This window comes from Peromyscus maniculatus, chromosome 14 (genome assembly GCF_049852395.1).
Source record: "Peromyscus maniculatus bairdii isolate BWxNUB_F1_BW_parent chromosome 14, HU_Pman_BW_mat_3.1, whole genome shotgun sequence".
NCBI lineage: Eukaryota > Metazoa > Chordata > Mammalia > Rodentia > Cricetidae > Peromyscus > Peromyscus maniculatus.
This window is the reverse complement of record NC_134865.1, coordinates 18,315,119-18,337,039: the sequence shown is the minus strand read 5'-3', so window position 1 is coordinate 18,337,039 and position 21,921 is coordinate 18,315,119. Positions and strand designations below refer to the sequence as shown.

Here is a 21,921-nt window from a genome sequence, read left to right as displayed (position 1 = left end):
AAAGGAAAAAGGGAGCTTATGCTTTGATGAGGCATTAAACATGATTGAGCGTCCTTACAGCTGCAGCTCGTGGCGTTATGTAAATGAAGCTAGCACAGAGCTGCTGTTTTAATGTGTCTGCTGTCAAAGGACACACACAGCAGCTCCGCAATAAACATAAACAGCTTAGCAATGTCGAAAGCATTCACAAGGTGGGAGCAGGCTGTTTTGTTTTAGTGTGGATCATGTAGACATCAGTTATTTCCTATTTAGGAGAAGAGTCTCTATAAACAAAATTGGAATATGGATGTTCTAGATTCTTCCATTCCAGACCTCAGTGGCTGGAGGATGCTCTCACGTCAGGAAGTACAGTAGCTTCTAAGCTCACACTCTCCCTACAGGCTTTCCCATAACTAACCCTGGTCTAAACGGTCATTTGTCATGCAGTCTGCATTTGTTAATAATGGATTTCTCCTTTTTAATTATTTAAAGAGAAAATTTATGACATATATATATATGACAAACCGTGCATCTAGTATTCATATATATACACATAAATAACATGTATGCATATGTATGCTCATAAATGACCGGAGAGAATTGCTACCATGGAGTTGTCCTCTGACCTCCATGTGTGACCATAGCACACATGCACACACACAATGACAACAATCATTAATAGTAAATCTAAACAATTAATTAAAATACTTATAATAAACCTCAGAACCTAATAACATATTTTTGTGCATCTTTGTACATTTGCCATTAGATAGAATGACTTCCAAAGAACGCTCATGGTCAGACGTTGTCTAGGGACGCAATGTCCAATGGAAATAGAAAGTAAGCTTTAAATATAAATTGAAAATTTGAGGTAGCTATATTTTTAATGTAAAAATAAGACAAAACAGGTAAAGTTATTTAAATTACATACATTAAAAATAAAATTTTGATATGAAATCCATTTTAAAAACTAAAAAAAGTTATCCAAAGGATTTTTTAAATTTTTTTTGTGTGGACACAAACAAGTACATAACGTGGCTGGGGAATTCATGTTCCATGCCGCCTGTGTGAACATTGGAGAACCACTTTGTGGAGCTGGCCCTCTCGGCCCGTCTTTGTGTTCTGAGACTCACACTCAGGTTGTCAGGCTTGCCTTTACCCACTGAGCCACCTTGCCACCCTTCCCCCGGCAACTGTTACTGTTCAGTAAGAAAGAATAGGAGTTTGCAAAAACAGGCAGAATGCCTGAAAAGGCACATTGTGGCCGCTGACCACATATGACCGAAAGACACTTACAATGTGCTTAGCTTCATCACAGTTATGGCCATGCAAATTCAAACCACCGTGGGAATGATATCTAGATATAATATAGTACTCGGACTTCAAAAAGGAAATATAAAATCATTCATAGATGCTAATTTATAATATCCAAGGCTTAGAAATAGCCCATATGTACAGTAATAGAAGAATGGATTATAGAATATTGCGGCTCCATGGAAATGAATTACAAATAAATTACAAAGAGATGAATCACATGGAAAGAAAAGAGCTTCATTGTATAACTCACTCCTAGAAAGTTCAAGATCAGATCAAATTAATTTGCTGTATTGAAATCAGGTTTGTGTGTTTCTTTGAGAAGTATTCTCAGAGGTATACAAGGAGACATCTAGAGTCCCGTCGCTGGTTTTTCCTTAACACAACCTTGGTAACAGGAGTGTGCTTACTTCACAAGACTATACAGCCATCCACTTCTGTCTGTGTACCTGTGTATGTGTGCATGCTCATGGTATGCTTTGATTCAAATCCTTAAAAATAAAGAACTTGTGGCCAGGCAGTGGTGGCACACGCCTTTAATCTTAGCACTCGGGAGGCAGAGCCAGGTGGATCTCTGAGTTTGAGTCCAGTCTGGGCTACAGAGTGAGATCTAGGAAAGGCGCAAAGCTACACAGAGAAACCCTGTCTCGAAAAACCAATAATAATAATAATAATAATAATAATAATAATAATAATAAATAACTTGTGAACCTAAGTTACAGAAATGTTTTCCATGTTCTTAATCCTCTAAGTCATTGACAGCCTGAATTTTACTTAAACACGTCTCAATCTAGACCAGCTCCATCACCAGTGTTTAGTAGCCACATGTGGCTGATGGCTGCTTGATTGATGGATTGCATACCCCCGTCACTTTGGAGCTTCTCTGGGGTTAGATGTCTCAGGTATACACTGCAGTGTTATGTAAGAGCAGGAGACTGGTCCTCCCGGGAGCTCATCATAATCTTACCCTATCTTCTTTGCTTTTATGGAAAATTTCCATTTGGAGCAGATGGTTGGTTTGTGGTAGTTCACAAATGTCTAATATATCATCTCGGTTATTTGTTCTTAATGCTTTATTACCATTATTTTCATGGTAAAGAGTTTTTAATTATGTGCATGGCAGGGAGCAATAGGGACCACATGCACCTGAGTGTAGGTGCCCACAGAGGCCATAGGAGGGCACCTGATCCCAGGAGATGGAATTATAGGTCGTTCAGAGCCACCTGATGTGGGTGCAGGAACCAGACTCAAGTCCTGTGTTCCCATTCTTAATGACTGAGCATCTCTTTAGCCCGTGAGCACCTCCTTCTTTGAAAACAACTTTTATTGAGCTAAACATGCCTACATAAACGGCACTATTGTGAGTGAATACCTTGAGTAATTTTTATAAGATGAGCACACTTATTATTTGTATTCAAGAAACCAAGCACCTAAATGCTCTGAAATAAATATACACATTTGATCAGTGATTTTAAACCAAAATGTCAAGAGTATGCAATGGAGAAAGGACAGTCATTGATAGATGGTGTAGAGACAACTGTGGATCACATGAAAAGAATTAAATTAGACCCTGCCTCACACTTACACAAAAGCCAACTTCAGATGATCTAAAAGCATAATTATAAGACATGAGACTATAAGGCTATTAGAAGAAAACCCGAGAAAAGCTCTCCTGTGACCTTACTCTGGGCAGGGACTTTCTGGAGTTGAAAGATGCAGAAATGGACAGATGACATCGCATCAGTACAAGTAAGAAAGCAATCGACAGAACAGAGAGAAATCTGTGAAATGGGTGAGTTTTCAAACTGTGTATTGATAAAGGAGTCTTAGTTAGGGATTCTAATGCTGTAGTAAAACATGACCAAAAGCAACTTGGGGAGAAAAGTGTTTATTTCATCTTACACTTCCACATCATAGTCCATCATGGAAAGAATTCAGGGAAAGACTTCAAAGCAAGAACCTAGAGGCAGTAACAGAAGCAGAAACCATGGAGAGGGATGATGCTTGCCGGGTTACTCAGTTTGCTTTTTTATACAGCCCAGGACCACCTGCCCAGGGTTGGCACCACCCTTGGTGACCTGGACAACTCCCACATCAATCCTTAATCCAAAAAATTGCCCCACAGACTTGCCTGTAGGCTAACTTAGGGAGGCATTTCCTCTGTTAACACTCCCTCTTCCCAGATGATCTGGTTTTGTGTCAAGTTGATAAAACCAACCAGCATAAGGGGCTATTATCCAAACTATGCAAAGAACTCGAAACCTAACTGCAAGGAAAAGAGTTTTTTAAAAAAAGACGTACAAATGACCGTCAGGTATATGAAAAATGTTCAACACCACTCATTGTTGGAAATGCAAAGGAAAACCATTGGAGCATCCTGGTCCTAGAGATAAAGGACGGGATGCTGTACAAGAGATAAAGGATGAGCTTGAGGGAAGTAGAGAAAGGGTCCTCCTGCATGTGGCTTGTGGGAATGTAAGTTACCACAGCATTGTGGGAGGATATAGAGCTGCTGAAATCTTTAAAGATTTTGTTTTTAATCATGTGTATATGTGTTGGGGTTGGTATGCACATACAAGAGTACAGATGCCCATGGAGGCCAAAAGAGGGCATAGGGTGCGCTGGAGCTGGAATTACAGGCAATTGACAGGGGTGTTGGGAACCAAATTCCAGTCCTCTGTAGGAGCAGTACTGGATCTGAAGTGCTGAGCCATCTCTCCAGCCCTTTAAAATGATTTGTTCTATTAAGAGAAAAGCCATATGATCCAGCAACCCTGGATCCAACAACTACTGCGCATACATCCTGTGGAACCAAAGTCAGCATGCCAAAGACACGTCTGCACTCTGAAGTTCTTTTCGGTATCATTCACAGAAGCCAGTATAAGGGACCAGTGTAAATGGCCATCAACAGACGAGCAAATAAAGAGCATTATTTGTGTACATCGTGGAATACTGTTCAGCCTTAAAAATCCTGTTGTTGTGACAATATAGGTAAATCTGGAGGACATCATTTCAAGTAAAATCACCCAGGCACAGAAAGACAAATGCTTCATGATTTCAGTTTTATATAAAATTTAAAAGTGCTGAACTCCCCGGGGAAGAGAATAAAATGGTGGCTCTCAGGGTCGGGAGAAGGGCAGGGAAGATACTGGTCACAGGATGTAACACTTCAAAGTAGAACTTCACGAGTGACCCAGGGCCTCCTGCCTTCCACTGCCTCCCCACGTGGAACGCAGCTCATAAAGCTGCCGTCTGGCCTGTCCGTGAGCTTTCTGTGACTGGGGTGATGCAGTGCTCATCTTTATGAATCTAGTACAGTTTGCCTGGGTCATGATTGCAAAATTCATATAGGTGATTGATGGTGGCTGTGGTTCCCGATTCGCTGCCCTGTGGGCCATACAAGAATGTGCCTGTTTTACTCTTAATGAACATTTGGGTAGTTTTGCAAGTGTTCTACTGTGATTGTGTTTACATCTGTGTTGGTTCGCTACCTGGAGTGTGCCATAGTCTAACTCAGTAGGTAGACATGGCCCACCAGGTTTACAGAATGTCGAACAGCCAGAGTCCAAGCTGTTCCACACCCTCACGGCCTTGGGTGTCTTCTCTTTGGTTTGGTTTTGATCATACCGGTGCTCATTTTTTTCTAACTCAGATGTGCTTTGGATGTCCTCTTGGATAAGGTAATTGGAAAGCTCTTACCTGTTTCTCATTGTGTTGTCTGATTTTTCTTTATTGATTTGTTTCTTGTATATTCCAGTACAGAGTCCATTGCAAAGCTTGTGTTATAGATTCATGCCCTGCTCTGTACTCTCCCTTTCCTGTAAATGATATCTGTTTCTTAATATCATTGAAGTCCTGTTTCATTATAAATGCTTGAGCTTATCTCTAGTTTCTTTGTGTCTGCCTCCGAGGTTACAGGTTTACCCCTGTTTTCTCCCGTGTGTTGTATTGCCTTTCACATTTAGCATCTTGTTTGCATGAAGTTAGTGTCTGTGTGGTGCAAACGGTGGGCTAAGATGCGCTGGTTTCCACATGGCCACCCAGCTGCCCTGCAAGCACGGTCTGGTTCCCATTATAAAGCAATGACATTCAGACAGAGGTCTATTCTAGGCTCCATGCTGTTCCATTGCTGCCAACTTTGCTGCTGTTGTTAATATTGGAGCAAAGTGGTATATGGATGAAGTTCTTGAGACAGAAATTCTAGTCAAGTGCAGTTAGTTTATTCAGACAAACGAGGAAGCAGTCTTAGGGTGTTTACACCCAAGTTGGATGATGTCACGTTAGTATGAGAGCACAGTGTTTCAACCCTCACATGATGGTTTGTTTGTTTTTTAATTTCACTTTTGTCACTAAATGGTGCTTCACATATCCCAATGCATATTTATGCTTTACTTATGTGTGTTCATGTGTTATAGCACATGTATTTTATAGTATTATTATGTTAATTTCATAATAAAATTGGCATTACATGGAAATCATAAAGTAGAAACTCTAGAAAGAAAATTATTTTCTTCCTATCTTTGTATCAGCTACGGCAGGGTGGGGTTATGAGTGTCATTAGTTATCTGGTGGTTTCGGTCAATGGTAGCTGGCTTCTCTTGTTCTACATGTCCCTTTTCTCTGTATCATACTCAATTATCGAATCGATATCGACACAGCAGCCACTGGCTGGACACCAGGACACAGAGGACAGACGGGAGTTAGCCCCTAGATCTTGACTGTAAGTGACACAGGAACTTCTGCCCACTTTACTCTGGTCTAGACACACTGCATGTCCTCACCTCACTAGAAAGGGGAAAATCCTTACTTTGTGCCCAGGAGAACTCGGTATATTTTAGATGGATGATCATCTCCCACATGACTGATTTTGGAACAGCACATGGCCCTGAATTTGTGTCTGTCTAAGAAAAATAAACTCGTTTTCTTTTCTCATCGTATCATGTTTCTAAACCTCTGAATAAAATGACTATAGTACAGGCCTGGAGGCCTTTCCTATCCACACCCTTCCCCTGCCTTCTCTCTGCCCTCTTAGACTGCAGACATCCGAATGCCCACTGCAAGCTCTCCCCTTCAGCTTCAGGCCGCACCCCAACCACCCAGGACTCACGTGGCCTTGCAGTTTCCAAAGGGAGACATGTATTTCCTACTCACGATTAAATGTTTTTCTTTCCTTATATTTGCCTGGCTTTTCTGTAACTTTTAGGTCAGGTCTTTCCTCAAAGAGACTCTCAGATGCTGGAGTCGATGAATCCTCTCCAATCTGTCCTCTCAACACTCTGTACCTTTTTGTTGTTGTTGTTTAATCCATTTCTCCAATTACAGCTCTGTTCGCCCACTGTATGCTCTCCCTTGGGTCTAGACCAGTTAGCGGCATGTAAGCGCACATTAAATGCTATTTGGTTCTATCTGTATATTTTATGTCTGTGACATTTATGCAGTCTGCAGAGAATGTGTGTGGGTGTTTCTGTAGTCCACAGGGGACAGTTTGATCATGAGAAGTGAATCACAGAGACTGCAGGTGCATTCATGCTACGCCTCTATGCCATGGGGCCAAGACCTTCCAGATTCAGAATGCTTTTCCTAGTCTCTCTAAATTAAAATACAGCAACCTAGATTTTCACTTTATTTAAGTGTTTTTTATGTTCTCTTTTATTGAGTAATGTTTTTTATGTTTAAGTTGAAAGCCCTAAAGTCAGGGTATATATAACATTCAACATAAATGGCACTTAAACTGCCCAAGCAAAGGGGACACTATGTAGTCACAGTCAATAAACAAATAAACCCTATGATACTAAGCTGTGTTTTCGCCTCACTTTCTGGAGGTGGTGCTGAATTACCAAAGCATGGTGTGATCTATTTTTTGTAGTACTTTGCATCAGTAAAAGGGTGTGTATGAGCCGCTCTGAAAAGCTGTGCTGCACGCGACTCCGTCACTGGCTGTCTTCACTCCGTGTGTGTGTGTGTGTGTGTGTGTGTGTGTGTGTGTGTGTGTGTGTGTGTGTGTGTGTGTGGACAGCCCTCATCTTCTCTGCCCCTCCCTTCAAAACCGTGATAATCTATCACCTTTCTGTCTGTTGATGTCATCGTGGGCCGTCATGGTAGTCTTCATTTAAGGTGCAAATGACCTACTACTCTGCTCCAGTGACATCTTCTGTGGAGCAGATGGGACAGTACAGACAGGTTACCTCTGCTCTCACGGTGCTGCTCTGCTTCCTGTCCCAGAAGAGACCACTCCCTACGTCCGCATGAGTGCGGGATTACAAGTGCATGGATGCAGCCGGTATTGGCAGAGCCCGTGTGCTTATTCCGTGGTACCATTGAGTGGTAATGTTCCTTTAAGGTCTATTTTACACCTAAAGCCATGGAAACTCAGAAAGAGACAGGAACTGTAGGTGAAATTTTAAATTTAAATTTTATTCAAATGGCAGCAGTAAGAGCTGAAGAGAATCTTCTGCTAGCTTCCGTTTCCTCAGAGAGTGGGGTTGGTCAACAGCGTTCGTGTGTGGGGAAAGTAGCCGTCCTCAGCCTTGTTCCAGCACGTGACTTCACCGAGTCGGAGTGCGAGCTGCCGTCGGCTGGAGACTTCCGTCCTCCCTCATCTAGTCCTCCTCTCTTGTTCACCAGCCACATTTTCACAGCACACTCTTGCTTACCTCCACCTCTTTTCCAGCATCTTCTCAGCTTCAGAAATCTTTGCTGATTCTTGTGTCAGATGAGCATCACTGGGCTCTTGTGATCTGTGGCTGTTCTCATTGCTATGACCAGAACGCCTGAAAGAGGAAGAGGTTGAATTTGCTTCACAGTCTCCGAGGGTCAGGCCACAGGTGTTGGCTCCATGTGGTTGCGGAGCGTGTGAGGAGAAAGTCGTTCACTTTGTGTTGGACAGGACGCAGAGAAAGAGGGGGAGAGGACAGACAGACAGACAGACAGGCAAACAGAGACTGAAGAGGCTAGAGCAGGATAGCAAGTTATTCCAGGCATTTAACTCCCCAAGCTGGACCCCTTCCAAGAGTTGCCAGGAGCACAGTGGGGGAGCAGGCTTTCCATCAAGAGCTTCCGGGAGACTGAATGTTCAAAACATACACCCCTGATCCCGACCTTTACCACCCCCTGACCCGACCTTTACCACCCCCTGACCCCGACCTTCCCCTCCACCCCCTGACCCTGACCTTCCCTCTGTCCTCTGACCCTGACCTTCCCCTCCGCCCTCTGACCCCGACCTTTACTATCCTCTGACCCTGACCTTCCCCTCCACCCTCTGACCCCGACCTTCACCACCCTCTGACTCTGACCTTCCCCTCCACCCTCTGACCCCGACCTTCACCACCCTCTGACCTGACCACCCACTAGGTGGCGACCCCTGCACTTGCAGCCTTGACTGTGGGCCTGCTCCTGACTGTCCTGTGGGAGGCATCGCTGCCTCTTCAGGTGGCCCACCCACAATCTGAAGGAACAGTTGTCTCTGAGCATTCTTTTCAGGCCAAGCATTTCATCTCCCACTTACCCTTCAGCCTTTATTACTAAGTTAGTTACCTATCTGCATCTCTCACTAGCTTGTGAGTTCCATGAGAGCAGAGAGCCTTGCCTTACTCACCATATATCACTGACTAGTGGGTACTCAGTAAAAATGTGCTAACATTATATACTATGACATGCTGTAATTGTGTTTTAATTTTAGTGTGTTTGTATTATTCTAGGTCCTTGGCCTTGTCCAAAACATGAGTGTCTTCCAGTGTCCAAAGTGCAGACACAAAACCCATATTTTTGGTGCTGATGGTGCAAGAAAACTAGCACAGACCCTTGACCTTGATGTCCTAGGTAAGACCTTAGACCTCACGGGGACATGTCGGCGGGGAGATGGCAATGGAGTCTGGCATGAAGTCTAACAGAAGTAGCTGTCTGGAGCTTTGTGTTAGTGTAGCCCCGCTGTGTGCGTCAAGCGCTCTCTGGCATCTGAGTAGGCTCATTCATGATACGATTTCTATGACAGACTAAAAACTGCCTAAATATTCAGTTTGAGGAGAGAGATGTGGTCCAGGTGCCATGGTTGGAAGCCATGTTTTAAAGGGTGGGAGTTGGCTTGGTTGTGACATTGGACATAGAGGGTACCCAGTAAGTAGGTGTACACAGACGTGTTCCCCCAGTGTGTGCTGCACCCCTTCTGAGAGCACGCTCTCTAACTGTGTGGAAATGCCTTCCTAAGAAGCTCTCTGCTTGTCAGTCTCTCAGCTGCTGAATGACAACCTCTCCTCCTGGTCACTGTGATATGCAATTGCCATTTCTATACAGTATGGCACCTGAATTTTCATTGTATACATTGTTTATTACACTGAATCCAAGAATTATGTGATATAGGGAGTGAAAAAAATCATGTGATAAGTGGGAAAAACAACTCCAGATTTTGGGTAAAACATGATTTTTCAAAAAACCCACAAGTAAGCTATAGATGTTTCAAACAACAAGCTTTTCTGTTGTAATCAGGAATGATCTTCTGTTCTGAGCAAAGGTGGATGTTACTAGCTTCAGGTGGTTGAACATTAAGATCCTTTAGAGATGAAAGAATTTCAAAACATTGTTGTAAGTTTCTGAAAGTTAATGCTAAATGTATTATTGTTATTATTCATTGCTCTGTGGTAGCAACTACAATACCAGGTGAATGCTAATGATCTATTTTGATATATTACTATAATTATAGCCACTAATTATATTCTGAAACTATTTTTCATTTAACTAACCTAGAAAGTCCAATTTTCCAAATCTGCATAATAATGTAACAGATTGACTTTCACTTATGTAATAAAGGAAATGTGTAATTATAATGGCATTATTGAACTATGCTGGCGGTCTAAGTCCCTAACTTCGAACAGTTTTGTAAGCCATTTATTTAGATACTGAAGACTCTGTACACTGGAAGTTCTCTCTTAAGCTGCACACAAATGTGTGATGCCCTAAGAGTGTGTCAGAAGTAGTGGCTGCTGGACCCTGCTGTGGAAGAGCATCTCCAACCGTCACAGGAGAAATAACGAGGAGTTCCCACTCACCTATTAGTGTGGTCAGGGAACCCAGGGAGGTCTCCCGGGAGCGGCAGCAGGAGGTCTGCTTATAAAGAGGGTTGGCCTGGCCAGGAATTCTCTCAGCTAAGGCTTCCTGTATTTCACACCCCACCCCCGTTCTTTTCTGACCTGTTGGGTTGGTTATTCCTAAAACAGCTCTTTGAATTTTTTAAACTATGTTTTCAAATGTATTTCTGTCGTGTGTGTTGGGGTGAAAGCGTGGCGGGACATGTGCCAGTGTGTTCACGTGGAGGTCAGAGGACAACTTTCAGGAGTCGATCCTCTCCTTCCATGACATGAGTCCCTGAAATTGAACTCAGGGCCAAGTGCTTTTACTGACTGAGCCACACCTCTGGCCTGAGGTGGCTCTTTAGACCCTTACCCATGGGAGCCGAAAGGAGTAGTTGATGCTCAGCAGTTAAGTCTCAGGCCATCCTAGAGAAAAGTCCTCCAGCATCTGGAAGGGTCCCGACTCTCTTCCAGGATGCCCTTCCTGCCCAGGCTGCTCCTTGGGCTTCATTCCCATTCTCACTGTGGCGTCCCATGGTCTTCTGTGGCCGTGTGGAGCGTTAGGACTCTCTGGAGGGCAAGTGCCACCTCAGCAGGTGACTGTATGAAATACAGGGTTAGTCTGTTTGCTCCATTTCTGCAGCAGAAAGAAGCCATTCTGGTTTCCCTGCTATTCATCAATCAAGATAAAAACTTTCTGGGTTTCTGAGCACTTTAGGTAACATTTACCTGTCTGCTCCTGTGAGAATCTCCTACAGCCTTAAATTGATCTGTAGAAGGGACATCAAATTTGCTGCAAAGCTAATCCTTAAATGAAATAATCATATATTTGTCATTTGGCTGTTGGATATTTTATTTGTCAGGATCCTCTAAAGGAACAGAGCTGTGTGTTAGAGAGAGGGGAGATGAGAAGGGAGGGGGAGGGAGGAGAGAGAGAGAGAGAGAGAGAGAGAGAGAGAGAGAGAGAGAGAGAGAATGAGAATATGAGAGATTATGTATATTTTATTAGAGTAGCTTACAGTCTGTGCTCTGGCTGGTCCAATAATGGCTTTCTCTCAACCTGGACCAAATGGCTAAGAATCCAATACTTGTTCATTTTGAGAGGCTGGATGTCTCATCTGGTCTTCAGTCCATGTTGGAATCCTAAAGAAGAATATTCTAATATCAGCAAAGGAATGCCCCAGCAACAGAGTAGATGAACCTGCCAGCAAGAGTGAAGAGAAGCAGGCAAAGAGCAAGCTTCCTTCTTCCTGACCTTTTATGTGGTCTGCCACCAGAAGGTGGGGCCACATTTAGGGTGTGTTTTCCTAACTCAGATGATCCAGTCTAGCAGATCTCTCACAGGTGTGTCCAGCTGCTTGGGTTTTGATTGGTTACAGATGTAGTCAAATTGACAACCAAGATTAGCATCATGGATATTTAGGGAAGTGTGAAGATTATATGAGCAGAATATCACAATATACATGTGTGAAAATATCATAGTAAAACCCTTTTTGTACACTAACTAAAAACCATAAAAATAACTAGAACAAAAAGAAATATAGTTTCAAAGTTGGCTGATAATGGCAGCCTGAAATAACTGCCCCTCTGCCATACCATGTGTGATAAATTACAACATTTTGTGACATAGACTTCTGCATTGTTTATATTGCTTGGCAGGGTACCATGTGAGATACTGACATAAACACATTTGCCCGCGTGTTTTGGTAACCTTTGCAGGGAGTTTGGGTTCTTCTGAGAATGCTGAAGCATGACAGGGCAGTTCTACTACAACTCCATATACTGCATCCTAGTGCTCAGCCTTCAGGAGGCTGGGTCAAGGCACTCTGCTCTCCCACCTCCTGGTACAGCACTGGCACGTGTACACAGCTGCTGCACCGCAGTCTGTGGACTGGCAGTGCCCCCCCAAGAACACACCAAGCTTGCAAGTTACGTGTCATGCCATGTGGGTTAGCAGACGGTACAAAAAGAACAGCGTCTCAAGAATAGGTTGTTAATATTGGGATCCATGTCCGACTTTTAAAATGTTCTTGTTACACATCGTCTGTGTTTTTGTATATGTGGACGGGTGCAGGTACCTTGGCACATATGGGGAGGTCAGAGAACAATTGAAAGTGGGTTCTCTCCTTAAACGGTGTAGGTCGTGGGGATCTACCTTTGGGTCATCAGGTTTGGGGGCAAGCACCTTTACCTGCTGAGCCATGCCAGCCCCTGATTTACCTTATGACGGTTGTCTTCGCTCACACATCTGGCAACATCAGGAAGAGTCTTGGGTGCCTTTTGGGGTCCACTTTGCCTCTGCATCCTTTCCTCGCTCATCTCCTCCTCAGCATGCAACACAGTATGTCTCTGTCAGCTAGTACAGGGGCGTGTCCTCTAAGCTAGTCCTTGCCTGGGCCAGTCAGCAAAGAACCAGTCAGATGCCTCATTTCCTGGGTGGTTGCCCCAGAGCTTATCCCTATGCATGCATAGTCACCGGACTGCCCTAAGTGGACATTTTCACCCTTAATTTGCATTTGGAATTCCTCTTTTAGGCATTTAGCAAATCGAGGACAGGCATAATTCAACTTAGTCTGAGAGACTATGGTTCAGATTTTATTTCTTTCTGAAGTTGGAGTATGGACGTTGTGCATGCCTGGGTGAGCTTCTCCGGCACTAATGTTTTCCCATGGGCTTTTGCAGGAGACGTTCCCTTACACCTCAGTATCAGGGAAGCTTCAGACACGGGTCAGCCAGTTGTGTTCGCACACCCCGAGAGTGAGGAGGTGAGTTACCTTTCCGTATGTCTGTCTTTCTTTTTGTGATGCATCCTTTATGCTGTGCAGAAAGTAGGGGGGGGGGGTCAAGTCAAGCTTGCTTGTGCACGGGACATACAATAGACAAAGGCTGCTCACCTTGACTTGAAGTCACTCATCATGTGTGTGCCAGGCTGCAAGTGTGGGTTCAAACAACGGACAGCTGACCCACCGGCAGTTTTCTCATGAGGAACCCGGATGAGAACCTCTGGCTGGCAGCTTCTAACTGCTCCAGAGTAGGACACTTGGGCACTGCACCTTCAGCTCGTCACTGAGAGAAGGGAGCCTTATGTGAGAAAGGGGGTACATGGAGCATCTGGTCAGTAGGGATGAGAAATTCATTGTTTATTTGAAGGAATATGATCAGGAGGAAGGCAGAAAACCTAGCAGTGTTTCCTTAGTCAACACTGTAAGGGATAACTGATAGAGTTTCTAAGTTGCCAAAACAGGAAATTTTTGTTGTTGTTGTTTTGTTTTTTGAGACAGGGTTTCTCCATGTAGTTTTTGTACCTGTCCTGGATCTCGCTCTGTAGCCCAGGCTGGCCTCGAACTCACTGAGATCTGCCTGCCTCTACCTCCCAAGTGCTGGAATTAAAGTCGTGCGCCACCACTGCCCTGCTCAAAATATGAAAATTTTAAAGATAAACATTTTATTATAATTTTTTTGAAAGATAGACATGAAATCAGTCATGTATGTATCCTCTTTCCTGCTTAGTCCTTACAAGTTAAGTTGGAAGCCCAGTTATCCCCTGTGTGTCTGTTTATATATAGTTTTTGTGTTCCTTTGTCAACATTCCAGTCTTCCAGTAGCCTCTGTCCCCCGACTCCAGCCCTGCCTTAGTGGACGGACTGTTCCTGTCCATTCTGTCCCCCGACTCCAGCCCTGCCTTAGTGGACGGACTGTTCCTGTCCATTCTGTCCCCCGAGCCCAGCCCTGCCTTAGTGGACCAGATTGTTCCTGTCCATTCTGTCCCCCGACTCCAGCCCTGCCTTAGTGGACCAGATTGTTCCTGTCCATTCTGTCCCCCGACCCCAACCCTGCCTTAGTGGACCGGACTGTTCCTGTCCATTCTGTCCCCTGACTCCAGCCCTGCCTTAGTGGACCGAACTGTTCCTGTCCATTCTGTCCCCTGACTCCAGCCCTGCCTTAGTGGACCGGACTGTTCCTGTCCATTCTGTCCCCTGACTCCAGCCCTGCCTTAGTGGACCGGACTGTTCCTGTCCACTCGCGACAGCAACCCTGATCATTCTTGTGCACTCCTCTAATCTTCTGGGAACAAGAAAGTGTAAGAACCAAGCCTGATTAATGCCATGGATAAAGTGAGGGTAGACCTGATCTAGAATCGTGAATAAACAGCACTGGTTCATTTAGAGTCACCCATAGGTGGGCGCACAGCCCCTTTCCTGTCAGCCGATGTGGTGCAGCTGCTGGACTGTGACCTAGAGTAAATACAATATAGCACTTAACATTGTTTCCCTTTTCTCTGTCTTTCGGGTATTAAATTTCCTTTCCACTTTTTCTTTAAAGAACTTTCAGATAAGCAAATCCATAACTCTTCATCGCTTTCATATTAAAGTATGGTAATCCCAACTATCAAAAGTATACTTTTAATATACATTATATGAAAAGTTTGGAATAAGAATTGTTTAAAAATTATGCACATTTAAGTGACTTCCAGGAGCAGAATATTTAAAGGTATTCTATGGTGATTCCTTACAAATAATAGTATTTACTATTAATTGCAATTATGAGCTGAGATTTTAAGGTATTTCTACCTGTTTATTATTGCTTTTTTACCCCCTTAAATTACTCCAAAAATAAGAAGCAGTACATTGAATTCGAGGAATGTCATTGAACAGAGAACATATGATAAACCATCCAAATAGAGCACAGTTTTAAATGCTAAGCAGTAGTACTTGTGGTATTTTTGGAGTTAGCATGTTCTACATGTGTGGTCACTGGGTCTCACTGCTCCTCGGTGACGGTGCTGGGGGTCCGAAAACAGCCTCAGTCTTTTGGGCTAGGCCAGTTTGGGTGACGTTTCTCCAAAAATAATAAAAGTTCCCTGTGCTCATCATCAGTGTCAAATATGAGGCCTTCTGATCAATTTTAAATAGACATTGCCATGAATAGGAGAGCGTATAGTTCCTGGTTACTGCTTTCCACCTGTGGAAGCCGTTTCTTCCTGTCCTAAGATTGCAGATGCTTTTGGTGGTGTTGGTCATTTTCTAAGAATAGTAGTTAGAGAAGCAGATGCCAGCCAGGCTTTTGTACATGATTTCTATCCTTATTACAGCTCAGTGTGGTATGATGAGGAAACTGAAACCCATCAAGGAAGATGAATCATTTCCCCAGGACCGTCACAGAGCTAGTAAATTGTAAAATAGTAAAAAGCCAGCCTGCTCTTCCCAGACTGACACGTCACATTGCGTCAGCCTCTGGCTCCCATATTAACAGCCCCGACTTCTTCCATTTCTTCTAGGAGACTGGCACAATGCTTGGTCCAGTGGTCCCTTCTCACCTGGCTCCCAGAGCATCCTTGTGAAGCAGCTCAGTCTCCTTTACCCGCTAGGCAGGAGTTTGTTTACATGAGGAAGTGTGTCCAGGATAGAACTAGAAGGTACTGCACACTGAGCTGATTACACAACCCACAGTTTCTCTTCCCGGTTCGGTTTCTGCCTGGCTTTCTAATTATTCCAGGCCAGGGCGCTGTGGCCAGAGTGCCTGGGAGCTGGCTTCCGGGTCACTTCCTTTGCACACAGCAAGAGTCTGGAGGAGAGGCCGAGGAGAATCTGCCCTCAGATTCTCCTGGCAAGGACAGGTCAGGCACAGGATTCTAACCTGGTCAGAGAGTCCCTGGAAATCTTGTCCAAAATGTGTCAAGATGCATTTTTTTTTTTCTGGGAAATTGCCCAAGAGCTATGTTAAGAGTCACAAAGGGGATCTCTGAAGGGATGGAAAAGCACAGAACCAGAGTCTATGTGGAGAGATCGCCAAGCTTCCCACAATCTAAGTGGAACCAAAAAGATTTCCCTACGCTCTTGAATCTTTCTCCCCATCTATATATTGATATCATGATGTGTGTGTGTGGGGGGGGGGGTAAATGAGATATGTGAGATCACACTGGAAGATGCCAAATAGACCCAAGCTGTCCCTCCTGCCTTTGGAATCGGGCTATCTAAGGTGTCCCAGCCACCAGTGCCATTCCTCTCCCCTCCTTAAAGGGCTAGGTCCGCATATGCCCTTACCCTGACACAGCATCAAGAAAATGTTCCTCTGACGACCTGCTGTTCAGAATAGCAAGACTTGAGTCATGAAATCGGGTGCCCAGCATCAGCATTAATGATAACATTTCTTGATGTTAAAAGGCTCTAACTGAGTCCTGGAGTCTGCCTCTACCTAAGGTGAATCTTGCCTCCTGAAAGCTGTTTCCTTTTTCCTACAACACAAGTAAAGTTTGCTTCTGGAAGTTGAACTCTCCAGTAGCGTTAACTTTCGGGAGAGATGAACGCCACAGTGGTGGTGACTAGTTAAAGGTGTGGGTGAATTTGAGGCATCGTTTGAAGAGTTGGAAGGGCTTGTGACACTAGTTAAGAAGTGACACTAAGAAGAAGTTAACAGTTGCTACCTACCCAGTGAACGGGCCTAAACCCTGGCATGTGCGCCAGTTAGGAAGGCAGAGTGAGTGAAACTCCACATGTGGGAGACCTGGCAGCCAGGCTGCAGCAGAGGAAGAGCAGATGGCGGGGGCTTTGAATTCAGCTCTTAGAGGTCAGAGCACTGCCTCGTGCGGCAGAACTGTCGCTGACCTTTGCCTTTGACCGAGAACAGCACACATGGAATGGACCCAGGACAGGTGGTTTTTATGGTTTTTGTATCAAATAAAAAATTAGCACACAGAGTGATATCCTCTTAGAAGATATTCTTGATGAAGATTTTCAAATATAAATGGAAGATTTATTGTCTTATAATTTCTAGATCATCTCCCCACTGCCTTAATCTAAACTAAATATGATGAACCAACTCCAAATATTTCAAAATAAAAATGAAACTAACTTCCATACAATTCCCTTCCCTCTGGTCTCATTTGTTCCCTGTTGCCTGGTAGTGACAGAGCAGACAGACAGACAGAGGGCCTTTAGATGGCCCAATAGACAGATCTGCAATAATAGCAGGGAAGGTGAAGTAATGAATGCAGAGTAGTAATAGCGTGAGAAATCTTAAGTATGGCTTTGACGTAGATGTATTTGTGATGTTTATGCTACATGACAGAGACAGGGATTTCATTATTCCTCAGGAAGAAATGTTCTCCAAAAGTATTCGGATGAGCTATTCAACAAGACTGCAGGTCTCTCTTTCTCTCTCTCCCTTCCTCCTTCCCTCCTTCCCTTCTGTTTTTGGCATTTTGAGACAAAATCTGGTATAGCCCTGTCTGGCTTTGAACTTGCTGTAGCTGAGGATGACCTTGAACTCCCAACCACTGGGATTACAGGTGTGTGCCACCATGCCTGGCCAGGCTGCCCATTTCTTAGGGCATACTAGTAATGGCGATGGCCACTGAAGCTGTACACACTCCACGCCAGCACCTTCCATGCCTTCTCAAAACCCTGGGAAGTGTGTGCTGGTCCCACAGCCATTTCACCGTGGTAGGAACAACCTAGGAGGGCTGTGAAACTATCCCAAGACCCTTCAGCTAGTCAGTACTGACACCAAGCCTCCCAGCCCAGCCTGTGTGACTCCAGGGCCTCAGTCCTCTCCCATGAGCTCTTCTGCCTCCTTCTAAATCATTACATCTCACAGACTCCCCAGCATGGTGCTTCAGATGCAATAAGGACCAAAATGGCTTCGTTGAAATGATACAGCTTTGCCTGAAAAAAATTCAGTCTCAACAATTTTGTAGAAATCAAAACTGTTCAAATCAGCACTTTCAGGGTTCCACAGTGAATGCCAGTCTACCCATTAGCCAGAGTGTGATACACCAGGAATTAAAGCATTCAAGAGCAAAGGCTGAATGTGACAAATTTAATTATTCTGCAGTAATCCAGAAGGTTTTTTTTATTATTATTATGATAGGCTTGTGTCTCTAATTTACCATAGGCGAGTGCTAAATGATTATGGAATGAAGTCCTTGATCCAGCTCTTAAGGCTCAGGCATAAATAAAGGTCTGTGAGATACACCTGTCATTCATCAGTCAACAGGACCTCTCTGTAGTGTGCAGCTCTGGAGGCTGGGGTCAGGAGACTGGCCACTTGGGCTCAGAGTCCAACTTGTTACCAAGTAGTCATAATGTTTTAGATAGTCTCCACTTTTCTAGGCCATGGTTTCCTCATCTGTAAAGTGAAGTTGACTATAGAATTTATCTTCTAGGTAACTTTGAGGGTATGAGGCAAGTAATAAGTTGGGTAGTTTTTAATAATAGTGGTAGTTTAGCTATATCAGAGTAGAAATTTGTGCTTTTACAAAATTTTCATATGGGTATGGTGGCCCACATTTGGGAGGCGGAGGCAAGAGGATTATAAATTCAAGGCTAGTCTGGACTACATGGTGAAACCCCCTGTCTCAAAAGATAAAGTCTCACTGTTTCATAGTTACCATTTATGGACAAGATCGGCAGCTACTTTTTATAAATATCTGTATTGCACTTGTTGAAGGGAATTCTTTAAATTCAATCTCATGGCCATTGCTGTAACCAGACAAGGGGCGCTGTGTTAGCCTGTGTCTTTGGATCCACCCTTAGCAATGCATTGTGCTGGGAATCCCAGAGAAGAGGTATGTGATTGTTGAACCAGAAGTTTTTGCACAATTCCCAAATTCTCCTGGGAAAGAACTGTCTTGTGCTCAGTTCTGGAGTTCTGAACTATCTCGGAGAGAGTGAAGAAAATCTTTCTAAAGAGAAAACATAAGTAGTAAGAAATACCTCTCTTTCAATTGGCTAATTCCTTTTATGCCCAACAAGAGTTGGCAGTATCTAACTCAGGATTTCCCAGAGGAGGAAAGTTTAAATTTTCTGCAGCTCAAGTAGTTTTTAATTTACTGACATTAGAATTAGAATTTGAAATATATCAATTCCTGGTATCGAGGGGTTTTTTTCCCAGAAAGTCACCTTCTAAGTATTTACCCTCAAAGAGTGCGAGACCCTCTCTCCTCTGCTCACCTGCAGCATGCCCTCACTGTTAGACTGCGGCCCAGCATGCTTCTTTCCCTCAGCTGCAGCAGCAGCCATCTGTGTGCACAGTTCGGGAGTCATGCAGCGTCTGCTGGAAACATGGAACAATGAGTCTGTTCTCTTCCAGGCCAGAGCTTACCTGCACATTGCTTCAGAAGTGGTGAGAAGATTGCAGCCACCTCCAGAATGATTCCCAAGCGCCCTGGAAATGTCCTGGTGTTTGATAATCACAGACTGTCAAAAAGGAGCCCTGTGGTAGTGTGGAACCCACAAAAATAATGACAATCGTGATGATTTTCTTTCATTTCTGAAGAAATGATGTCTCATGTTCAGATTCGATTTGACAGGCCATGACTCACAAATAAAGCGTGTGTGTGTGTGTGTGTGTGTGTGTGTGTGTGTGTGTGTGTGTGTGTCTGTGTCTGTGTCTGTGTCTGTGTGTCTGTCTGCTGACAGCTGTGTTTGGGGTTAGACAGCTGCTGTGTCCACGTCACTGCAGTCCTTTGCATCAGCCCCTCCTGAGGAACCGTGACCCGTGAGGCTGCAGTCCCAGGTCCGGAGAGGACTGCACTCCTGCTCAGTCACGGAGAGTCACTCCAAGTGTTTACTGAGTGCTGACATGGATGGAAATGGAGCACCTTGCAACCAGGCAGTGTGGTTGTGATTTTGGTTATGATAGTGTCTGAGTCACTGTTCTGTTGCTGTGAAGAGACCACCACCACCAATGGCAGCTCTTCTAAAAGAAAGAATTTCAGTGGGACTTGCTAACATTTAGTCCATTATCAGCATGGTGGCAAGCAGGGTGGTAAGCAGGTAAGGTAGATACAGTGCTGGAGAGGCAGCTGAGAGTTCTACATCCGGATCAGCAGGCAGCAGGAAGAGAGAGACACTGGGCCTGGCTTGGGCATTTAAAACCCCAAAGCCCACCCCCCATGACACACTTCCTCCAACTAGGCCACACCTCCTGAGCCCTGTCAGGTAGAGCCACTCCCTGATGACTAAGCAGTCAAAGATATGAACCTATGGCGGCCATTCATATTCAAAGAACCAGAGATAATAATTATGGTAATAAAAATAACATTTGTCAAGTGATTTCTATAGCCTTAGACTCTTTCATTCATACTGGTGGGCACTGTTCATTTTATGAATGAGGAGTGAAGGTATGGGAAGGTAAATGCCTTGTGGTTGGTCAGTTCCTATTTCTAGCAGATGACCACGCTGGCATTCGGCCACGTTTGTAGTTTGCTGCTGATGTCATTCCTTGTACGACACTAAGGATATAATGATTGCAAAAGAAAGGCTTAGTATTCCCTGTAGTCATGGCATCCCAATCCCCTCCTTAGGAGTATTCCGTGGTGTTCATGTTTCCAAGGATGCACTTTGAAAAACATGTGTCTTGTCTAATTGAAACACGGATACAGAGCCAAAGACACCCCAAGGTCAGGAAGCTCTAAAGCTGCAAGTACTGATAAGAATGCTGGAGTGCATCCCTGCTTTACGGCCAGCTATACGGAAGTGGTCTCTGCCCTTTGGCAAAGCCTGTGATGCCCTATGATGCTGCTCTTTAATTGGCAGCTGGACAGTTACTCAAAGGGCAAATATACCTTCAGACAACTACATGGACATTTCTAGCACCTTATACGGGAGAGCTGGAAAGTCAGGTTTTCTACAATGAGTGAATGGTTACATAGGTATAAAATCTCTATAGCATGATAGTACTCCACGGTTGAAAATTAGAAAAGTGAGGATTCTTGCAACAGTCTCATAAGATGGTGAACCTATAAAAGAGCAACATGAGGGATCCTAGTAAGGATGGCAATATTTCCCCAGTGCAGTAGTAGAGAGAGAATTTAGGGCTTCACACATGCCGCACAAGGGATCTACCACTGAACTATATGTGTACTTTTTATTTTTGAGACAAGATCTCACTGAGTCTCCAGGCTGTTCTTGAACATGCTTTGTAAGCCAGGCTGGCCTTGAACTTACGCTGTCCTACCTCAGCCTACTGTGTAGCTGGGATTACAGCCTGCGCCACCAGGCCTAGCTGATGGAAAAAGGCTTCTCTAGTTTGCTTTTTATTGCTTCTTTGTGATTTCGAGCTCCTACAGTTTTACAAGATAATACTCACTGAAGGAACTTGGTTACAGGCACATGGGATCTCTGTTTTGCTTCTTAAAAATTGCATGTAAATCTGTATTTATCTCAAAAAAAAGTAAAAATTGAATTAAAAGAAATCTGTATATAAGATGAAATGTTTGGACCAAGCAAGCTATCCATACAAACTCTTAAGAAAAATCTTCATGGACACACAGTAATCATTATTCATCACTAAAAAGACAGTAAAGTCTTAAAATTGCAGATATTTATGTGTGTCTTATATTGCTCTAGTAAGGGGCACTGTGTAAATACTGAGAATCGACTCCTGAAACCAAACTCACTTTGGGAAGGAAGCCTGGAGTAGGCGTCAGGGGCGCTTTCACCTGTGCCCTGTGACTGAACAGCTAACGGGGAAGTGGGGGAGGCTTCCCTCATCAGTCCTTGGCGTAGAGAAGATCAGCAAACACAACCCCCTGCTTCCTTGCTGTGGTGTCCGCGGATGCCTG

At 44.1% G+C, this 21,921-nt stretch overlaps 1 protein-coding gene across 3 annotated transcripts in view; it reads left to right on the top strand.

The window, feature by feature from the left end:
* Nubpl (NUBP iron-sulfur cluster assembly factor, mitochondrial) overlaps nucleotides 1-21,676 on the top strand; it is a 206,279-nt gene extending 184,603 nt beyond the window's left edge. For all 3 annotated transcript variants that reach the window (XM_006975272.4, XM_076550679.1, XM_042260627.2), the window contains 3 exons: nucleotides 8,991-9,111; nucleotides 13,038-13,120; nucleotides 19,446-21,676. In XM_006975272.4, the coding sequence (XP_006975334.1) occupies nucleotides 8,991-9,111; nucleotides 13,038-13,120; nucleotides 19,446-19,508 (267 nt within the window). In that variant the 3' untranslated portion in view covers nucleotides 19,509-21,676. The remainder of the gene's footprint in view (nucleotides 1-8,990; nucleotides 9,112-13,037; nucleotides 13,121-19,445) is intronic.
* The last annotated feature ends 245 nt before the right edge of the window (nucleotides 21,677-21,921 follow it).